Here is a 9,322-nt window from a genome sequence, read left to right as displayed (position 1 = left end):
ACTGGAAGCCTGTATCTGCCACTTCCGTTTACCCACTTTGCCTCTCCCCCCCACCCCCATAATGCTAGTTTTGTTCAAATGTCTTTTATGGTTTATAAACACATCCTTACAGGGAGATGAAGGAATAAGCTCCCTAATGTCCCGAAAGGTTGTCATAAAGTGGCCTAGTGAGCAGGGAATCCCAGCTTCTAGCTTTTCTATTTCATTCTTAAAATGAGTATCACACCTTGAGCACCGGTATGTTATTAAGAGTTTAGGCAGCGTGGGGAAAGGCAGGGAAGGGTTCCTCCCCAGCTCAGGCCCTGCCGATCTGCTACTGCCCTCAGCTTGTAGAGGGCCAGACTTTGAGCATTAAAAAATTGGAGCCCAGCCAGACTACAGTGACAGCACCAAATGTTTAGGGTTACTGTGACCGTCATACCGTGTCTGGACATCGTTTTCATCATCTGTCCTGGTTTCTAAGAACCGTCATTAACTTAACGTGGAGAATCACTGAGCTGCTGAGCTGTCTCATCCATTTGTGGGTGGGTTATAGCCCAGTTTCAGCCTGAGTTCTACGGAAACCTGTGACAAATGTGGTTGGGTCTAAATTGCATTCAAACTTTTGAGAGCTGAGCTTTGTAGACTATCAGGTAGACTCGGGTAATTGATTAGCCTAACCAGGGATTCGAGATTTGGGGGCTGAGGCACATCATCAGCGTGGTGGGGTAGGGATAACAGCTGGCATTTCAGACCCTGCTAGTCGCCAGCCCTGGGATGTGCACCGGCAGGAGCAGGAGCACGAGGAGCGAGAAGAATCAGAACCCGGGACCCTAGGAAGGGGGCTTGGCTGTCGGGCGCGCCCCGCCCCTCCCGTGCCGCCCCGCCCCTGGCTTCCTCGTGACCCGTGTCCCGCCCCGCTCGGCCGGGAGCACCCCCGGCTGATTGGCCCCTCCGCGGCGTATCCTCCGGCTGGCAGCCAGGCGGGCGCGTCACGTGGCCGAGCAGCGTCCAGGGCGCGGAGGCGCGGGCCGCCAGGCATGGACCGTCAGGCCGCCGGAGCCCGGGCGCTGGGGGCCGCCGAGCCGCCTCGGGGGCCGCCGCTGCCGAGCGCGCGGGAGGCGCCCCCCAGCCCGGGGGTGAGCGCGGCCGCCGCCTGCGGCGAGGGGCGGGAAGTTGCGGGGCTCGCGGGCCGGGCAGGGCCGGGCGAGGCGGGGCCGGGCGGGGGCCGCGGGGCCGGGCGGGGGGCGCCGTTTGGGCGCGCGTTCGCGCTGGAAACGGCCGGGCCGCGGCGGCGCGGGGCCGCGGGGCGGGGCCGCCGAGGGCGTGAGTGGGCGAGCGGGAGCGGAGGGGAGGCTGGCTGTCCCGGGGGCGCCTCCGCCTGCTTGCTAAATGGGAAGCGATGCCGATGACCGAGCGCTGGGGGCCATTGCCCCGGGCCTGGAGCGAAGCCAGGTGAGGGCGGCGAGGAGCCCGCCGTCCCCGCAGGACCTGTGTCCATGGGTGGGGATGCACAGCTCACCCTGAGCACCACATGATGTCTCATGCGCTCTCCTTTTCTGTTTACTGAAACCAAAGGCCCGGCTTGACGCAGGGTTTCCAGAAACTTGTTTTCATTTGCGCGCCAGACAGCTCCTGGTTTTCCAAAGACCGTTATTACGGGCATCACCTGCCCTTGTTTACAGTCAGTAAGTTCTGCTAGATGGCGAGCTCCGTGAGGGTAGGAATCCCCTGGTTACTGCTGTTAACCCGGCGCCTAGCTTAGGGCCCGCCACGATAATCGGAGGAAGGAATGGAATGCTTGTTTAAGCATCGAAGATGGTACTAAACCAGAGTAAGGTACGAAAGATGTAGCGCTAGTGAAAAAAACAAAAAACAAAAAACTTCCGCGTGCAGATAGGATGGACTGATTTTGTCAGGACGTAGCAGGAAGGGATGTGTGCTTTCTCTCCAAGGTGACACGGTGGGGGTGGGGGTGCCTGCAGAGGTGTGGAGGTGAGGCAGTACCCGACAAATGGCTGGGAGCTGGGGACGCAGAGCCTCAGGGCCAGGGGAGAGACCGGTGCTCAACAGGTCGACGGGCTGTGATGGGGAGGTGGGAAAGCCATGGTCAATTTTATACTCCTGCATGGAGGGCTGTTGAAGATTTTTGAGCAGAGTGGCGATTGATGCTGTCAGCTGGGCAGGGGGCTGCGACAGTGGTCCACCCGAGGCGTCCGACCAGCTGACCTGCAGTAGTGACCCCGGGTTGTCATTGACTACAGAAGAGGGAGTTTATTCCTTAAATCTGGGGATGACGACATCATGAGCTAATTGGGGCAGGTGCCAAGTACAGTTTCGATGTAGGGGCAAAGAAGGTGGATTTAAATTCAACAAATGTTACATTCCTGCTCTGTGCTAGGTGTTTTCATAAGTGTTATCCCCTCATAAGCCCCTTGCAAGGTCAGGACAGTCATCTCTGCTTTCCCCAGAAGGAAACCCAGGTATGGTGGTTGAAGTGATGTATCCAAGGTCACACCCTGAATGAATGGCAAGAGCTGGGATTAAAACCAGGTCTTCGGATGCAGGCTGCAAACATCTCTTGTTCCATTTAAAGTGGTCTTGGAAGGGACAGGATTTCAGCAACTTCTGAGCGATGGGAGCAGAGAAGCATATGGTTGGCTGTCGGGGAAGAAGATTTCCCTTCAGCAACACTTAGGAACTAAAGCTCTGTTGCCCCCATGTATCAGGAGACAGAAGTTGAAAGAATGTTGAGTTACTGAAAAGGTATAAATGAACGTGGAGGTAGCAACTGTGGGGAAACAGCTACCACCCCTAGGGCTGAGGGAACAAAGGAATGAGGTTGGAATGATTACAATTTGCAGGCTCAGGGGCACCTGGGTGGCTCAGTCAACTTAGCATCCGACTCTTGGATTTGGCTCAGGTCATGATCTCACTGTGAGTTCTAGCCCTGCGTCGGACTCTGTGCTGACAGTGCATAGCCTGCTTGGGATTCTCTCTGCCCCTCCCCTGCTTGCTCTGTCTGTCTCTCTCAAAATAAATAAGTAAACTTAAAAAAAAAAAAAATTACAGGCCCAGAAGAGAGCCTTAGCAGAGCTGAAATTCCAATCTCGGAGGAGGAAGCACAGCCTCCAAGTACTGCTGGGGTCTCTGAGCTTGGAGGAGGGGTCCTGAGGGCCTGGGAGAGAGAGCCCAGTGATGAGGTTGCCTCTGCAAGTGTTAGCCAAGTGTAGACGGGATCGAGCGGAAGGCGCTGCTGCCGCAGGGGCGGAGTGTCACTGGGGTGGTGTCTGCTGAAGGAGGAAAGGGCGAAGCCCTTGGCTCCCCAGCCTTGCCACATCTATAGGGCAAAGCAGAGATGTGGGTCGCAGCGTCCCAGCCCCACCCTCACAAAGGTGAGGACGGAGGGGTGGGTTTGGGGCTGCAAGGAAATAGCTTAATACTGGGGACACCCCAGATATCCGAGTCCTGGGTAATTGTTTCTTCTTCCTGCAGGCTGGCTTTGTCCCAGCTGACCACTCCGGTCAGGAGAGAGACACTGAGAAGGCCGTGGATCGGCTAGGCAAGTAGACGGTGGAGACTGGGCTGGATGTGGGGGGAGACCAAGGAATCGAGGAGAGGGACAGTCCCTGTGTCTTGTTTACCTTCTCTTCCTGGCCAGTTCTCTTTGCTGCCTTTTCTGCCTAGTGTTTCCATGGCATCCTCCTTTGGAAGCCCCGCTGGAGCTTCCTGAAGGGAAGGCCTCACCTTGTGACCAAACCCTCCCCTTCTATTGAGAAAGACACCACAATCCTGTCTTCATATTCCAGATGAGGAAACCGAGGCTCAGAGTAAAAACGAAAAGAAGATTGTGGTAAAACACAAATACAAAATTTACCACTTAATAATTTTAAAGCGTACAAGCCAGTGGCGTTTTGTACCTTCACAGTTCTGTGCAACCACCACGCTTATTTAGCTCCAGAACATTTTCAGTACTCCAAAAGGTCACCCTGTGACCGATAAGTAGTCCCACCCCATACCCCCTTCCTTGAGCGATTCCGCCCCCCCCCCCCCCCCCCCCGCGCCAGACCATTAATCTTCTTTCTGTGGATTTACCTGTACTGGACAGGCGAATGTGAGTTGCGTGCAAATGGAAGGGTACGCTATGTAGCCTTTTGTGTCTGGCTTCTTTCACTCAGCATGATATTTTCAAGACTCATGTAGCATGAATCAGTACATTCCTTTTTATGGCTGAACGGTTCCATCGTCTGGATGTACTACATCTTGGCTGCTTATTCATCAGTTGATAGGCATTTATGAGTTGTTTATACCCTTTGGTGATTGTGAATGATGCTCTCATGAACACTTTTGTACAAGTCTTGCCTAAATACCTGCTTTCGATTCTTTTGGGTAACCGTTCAGGAGTGGAATTGCCGTGCTGTGTGGTGATTTTGTGTTTAAGTTACTGACGAGTCAGTTGAGTACATTTCAGCTCAATCACACAATTCAGAATTGACAGAACTGGGGTTTGGAGCAGGGTAGTTTGGCTCCAGAACCCATGCCCTGACCTATGACTTTTGTGCTTATAGCTGGTATTATTATACAGCGTTAATAGCATGGCTGTTTTTAGGCTGATTCTTTTCCCAGCTCTGAACTGGCATCACCATGTACTTGGGGTCCATTATCCTTCCCCAGACTTTTATTCTATTATCTTGATACCTTTTGAAAATAGACCTTCCAGCTCTCCCCAATATCAGGAGGAGGAGACGTGGTGGCTGCCTCTGTGGCTGATGGGTTCTGCTCTTCTGCCTGCTTTCCTCCCACTGCTCCTTGCCGTGTGCTCTTTGATGATGAAGAGAGAAATACACGAGTAAAAATTAAAGTTTGTATTGTGAAAGCTTATCATCTGCCAGATGTGCTTTGCCTCAGTTACCTGTAAACTACTTAAATATATAAACTGTGCTTGATTTGCTTGATTCCCTGTGTGCATAAGACCTGACAGTTAATGGCCTCGTTTAAGGCAAAAGATTTTATTGAAAAGAAATGATCAATCCTACTTCGAAAAATGTAAACAGAACATTTTTTTTTTAAGTGCTCAGGTGGCTAAAGAATTCTGTATGCTTGTTTTACTCTTGCCCTCTTAGTATGTCTGCCAGACATTTTCCAAGCACGTGAGTAGTCCCTGTGTAGTTGCTAGTGGTTTTAAAACCTTCCTTCTGTTGACTTCTTAGCCAGTGGAGCACAGAGCATCCCTAATGGTAGTCCTGCCCATGGTGAGGGCACCCACTCGGAAGAGGAAGACTTTGCCGTGGAGGATGAGGATTCTGATGGGGACCTGAATACCTGGGAGCTGTCAGAAGGAGTGTCCGACTGCCCGCCCAAGGAACAGGCTGCTGATCTTTTTAACGAGGACTGGGACTTGGAGTTGAAAGCAGATCAAGGGAATCCGTATGGTAGGTGTGGTGTTTCTAGGGTCCCAGACCGGGTTACCTACCAGGCTGCCCCAAAGGCTGACAGTTTGGATGAAGGACCCACATCTGTGAGCTCAGCCTGATAACCTTTTACAGAGCTGAAATTTCTGTGACAGCTTCTCTTTCATGTTGGGGGGAAAATGCAAATTTCACAGTTGACTTTATAATGCATCAGTTTTAACATGAAAGCAGTGTTACTCTCTTAGAAATGTCTGTGTGAATCTAGCTGCTGCAGACAGCAGTGCTCTTCTGCGGTTGCTTCCTCTGCACTAAGAACCGTCCTCTGAGAAGCACAGCTTGGGCATGCAATCCTTGAAGGAGGGCTCTGCCTGCGTACTGAAAAAATTTTTTTAATGTTTATTTGTATTAGCGCAAGCGTGCGTGAGCAGGGAAGGGGCAGAGAGAGATGGAGACAGAATCTGAAGCAGGCTTCAGGCTCTGAGCTATCAGCACAGAGCCCGACATTGGGCTTGAATCAAGCACGAGCCGTAAGATCATGACCTGAGCCGAAGTCAGACGCTTTGGCTGAGCCACCCAGGCACCCCGAATGTGTATTTTTAAACAAAGACATGGCTAGTGTCTGTCCCCTAGACATTTTTTTGGCTATGTGTCTCACCTCCCCTTCTCCCTTTAATCTGTTTTTTTTTTTTTAACTGCTTGCAGATGCCGATGACATCCAGGGTTGCATTTCTCAGGAGGTCAAACCTTGGGTGTGCTGTGCCCCGCAAGGAGATATGATCTATGACCCCAGTTGGCACCACCCACCTCCGCTGATACCCCACTATTCCAAGATGGTCTTTGAAACAGGACAGTTCGATGATGCTGAAGATTGAGTGTGCAGCTTTTTTGCCGGGGGGGTGGGTGCACCCTCCAGATGAAGGCCTGTCTTCCTTTGTTTGAGGTGAGATGTCATATTTGAGGACACATTCCCAGTGATCCCCGAGTCGGGCACACAGACTGGTGTTAAATAAGGTCCCGATGTCCTCCAGTTCTGCTATTGTTGTTGTTGTTTTTATCGAGCTCCTCCTTGGAACGTGTGAGTGTTCGTGTTTGTGTCAGGAGGAGCTGTGTTCTTTATAAATAAAGGTAGAAAAAATTTGATTCGCTTTTGTCTCCCCCCCCACCCCCCCCCCACCCCTTTAATTAGATACTTATAGATAAAGCCTTACTCCTTCAGTTAAAGTTACCTGGCTTACATTTTTAAGGCTTGAGGTACTTGGACCCTTAAAAGTACTCTGTAAAAGAAAATAATGTTTTGGCCAGGGATTGGAATCCAAGAGACGTTGGTGACTTTGTGACTGATTTCTCTTCCTGTTGATGAAAAATTGACCGTTTACTCAGTTAACAAGGGCTTTCTGCAAGTTGGAACACTAAATGGCAAATAAATTAAGCCAGCAATTATATAGCCCTCAATTGGTATGAAAGGATTTTGAACTCTGCTTTCCATTTAATCTTTTACTCTTTATAATTACTTATATGAAGTCACTGCTTTTTTATTTTTTATTTTATTAAAAAAAGTTATTTTTGAGAGAGAGTGAGTGAGCGAGCGCTAGTGGGGGAGGGGCAGACAGAGAGGGAGACACAGAATCCGAAGCAGGCTCCAGGCTCCGAGCTGTCAGCACAGAGCCCAGTTCGGGGCTTGAACTTGTGAACCATGGGATCATGACCTGAGCTGAAGTCGGTTGCTTACCTGACTGAGCCATCCAGGTGCCCCTGAAGTCACTATTTTTTTAATTGCCTAATTTTGTTTTATTTTTTAAAAAGTTTTATTTATTTAAGTAATCTCTATACCCAACATGGGGCTTGAACTCATGATCCTGAGATGAAGAGTCATGTGCTCTGTGAGTGAGCCAGCCAGGTGCCCCTAAGTTGCCTTATTTTAGAGATGAGGAAAAAAGACAAAACGTTTGGACTTCTCCAAGATCTCACAGCCAGGAAATGGCAGGACCGTGCCCTAAACCCACACGTGACTTTGGAGTCTGCTTTCCTTGGCTGCTCACCCCTGTGTGAGAACACGCCTAGAGGTGGGATCTGGGGACCATGCGTTGGCAGGTCTGCGATGCACCAGACTAAGTCACCTTTGCCTCTCTGGCAAGCTCAGGGATTGCTTCTTAACCTCCCTGCCTCCCTGTTGAAGCTGATTCAAGAACAAGTTTCAAATCTGAAATCTGAGTCAGCTCCATAGCGGTTAAATGAGCATTTAACCATTTACATGATTTTTCAGAGGCCCCACAAAGTGTGTGAGCAAGGCAGAACCTGATGAGGGAAAGCAGTGGCTTTCACTGTGAGGGGCCTCATGACCAAAACTGTCCTAGGGAGAAAAAAAATGTCCCCTCTACTATCCTTGCTGATGGGACAGTCATAGACCCTGTCACTATACTGCTCTGCCTTGTCTCCTCTTCCCAGTGTCAGAGCTGATTAGACCGGCATGAGAACAAGCGTTTCTTTATTCTTTTTAAAAAAAAAAATTTAAAGTTTATTTATTCTGAGAGAGAGAGAGAGAGAGAGAGCACAAGCAGGGGAGGGGCAGAGAGAAGGAGAGACAATCCCAAGCAGGCTCTGCAGTGCACAGCCTGATGCGGGGCTTGAAGTCACGAACTGTGAGATCATGACCTGAGCTGAAACTGAGTCGGACACTTAACTGACTGAGCCAACCAGGTGCCCTGCAATGATTTCTAATCAGTGTCCTAAAATGAATTGTGCTTTTAGGTACTCAAAATGAAAAAAAACAAACCCAACAACAAATATCTATCTTTTTAAATCTCTGAATGCTGAGCTGAGAAGTATCAATTTCATAGGGAGAGACTATTAATATTGCTTAGTTTGGGGGCGCCTGGGTGGCTCAGTTGGTTAAGCGGCCGACTTCGGCTCAGGTCATGATCTCATAGTCCGTGAGTTCGAGCCCTGCGTCGGGCTCTGTGCTGACCACTCAGAGCCTGGAGCCTGTTTCAGATTCTGTGTCTCCCTCTCTCTCTGCCCCTCCCCTGTTCATGCTCTGTCTCAAAAATAAATAAACATTAAAAAAAAAAATATTGCTTAGTTTGGCCTTGTGCCATGTGCAGGAATCCTTTCTTCTAGTCACTGCCTCAGAAGGGGCCCATCCACTGTTGGCTAGTGGTCTTTGTGAGAAAATTCTCCTTTGTTTTGAGTTGGAATCTACCCCCACATGGTCCTGGTCTGCTCTGTGGTCCTGACTTCCTTTCAAATATAGGAAATTAGCAATCTTTTTTTTTTTTTTTTTTTTTTTTTTTAAAGTTTATTTTAAGAGAAAGAGAATCCCAAGCAGGCTTCTGCACTGTCAGCACAGAGCCTGATGTCGGGCTCGAACCCATGAACCCTGGGATCATGACCTGAGCCAAAATCAAGACTCAGACATTCAACCAACTGAGCCACCCAGGCACCCAGAAATTAGCAATCTTATCCTCTCTGTGGCTTTTTGTTTTCTAGCTAAACCATCAATAGGCAGTTGCATATATGTGTCTGGCATCAGAAGGGACAAGGAGGAGGGCGGAAGGAGAGGGCATGTTGTGGGGATTTTTGAGGTTTTGGAAGGTGTTGCAGCACTGACAGGTTGAGATTGTTCTGTGAGGGTGTGTAGTGAGGAGAGGGCTGAGGACAGAAGCTTGCAGTGCATTTGCAGCGAAAGGCTAGATGGAAGGTCGGAGCCAGGGCCAGGCTGTGACAGTGGAGGAAAAAGAGAACCAGGTGAGCATAGGTGTCAGTCAAGCCAAATCTAAGAAGAGAGTTTTGGTTTTTTTAATTTTTATTAAAAAATTTGTTTTTCTTTAACATTTATTTTCAAGAGACAGAGACAGAGTGTGAGTGGGGGAGGGGCAGAGAGAGAGGGAGACACAGAATCTGAAGCAGGGTCCAGGCTCTGAGCTGTGAGCACA

The 9,322-nt window shown here is 49.9% G+C and overlaps 1 protein-coding gene across 3 annotated transcripts; it reads left to right on the top strand.

The window, feature by feature from the left end:
• The first annotated feature begins 952 nt into the window (after positions 1 to 952).
• COPRS (coordinator of PRMT5 and differentiation stimulator) lies at positions 953 to 6,530 on the top strand. 3 transcript variants are annotated; one of them, XM_053892533.1, is made up of 4 exons: positions 953 to 1,118; positions 3,475 to 3,545; positions 5,194 to 5,411; positions 6,093 to 6,530. In XM_053892533.1, the coding sequence occupies exons 1-4, from the start codon at positions 1,020 to 1,022 to the stop codon at positions 6,260 to 6,262; spliced, it is 558 nt and encodes a 185-aa protein (XP_053748508.1). In that variant the 5' UTR covers positions 953 to 1,019; the 3' UTR covers positions 6,263 to 6,530. The 3 variants fall into 3 exon arrangements, with proteins under 3 accessions (XP_053748508.1, XP_019279400.1, XP_019279401.1); XM_019423855.2 differs by having other exon boundaries at positions 954 to 1,118; positions 3,475 to 3,541; positions 5,190 to 5,411; XM_019423856.2 differs by lacking the exon at positions 953 to 1,118 and adding an exon at positions 1,315 to 1,434 and having other exon boundaries at positions 3,475 to 3,541; positions 5,190 to 5,411.
• The last annotated feature ends 2,792 nt before the right edge of the window (positions 6,531 to 9,322 follow it).

The sequence above is a fragment of the Panthera pardus genome, unplaced genomic scaffold (assembly GCF_024362965.1).
Source record: "Panthera pardus isolate Hobbes unplaced genomic scaffold, ASM2436296v1 HiC_scaffold_3, whole genome shotgun sequence".
NCBI classification, from domain to species: Eukaryota; Metazoa; Chordata; class Mammalia; order Carnivora; family Felidae; genus Panthera; species Panthera pardus.
Note: the sequence above shows the minus strand (reverse complement) of the source record. Positions and strands in the feature narration are given on the sequence as shown.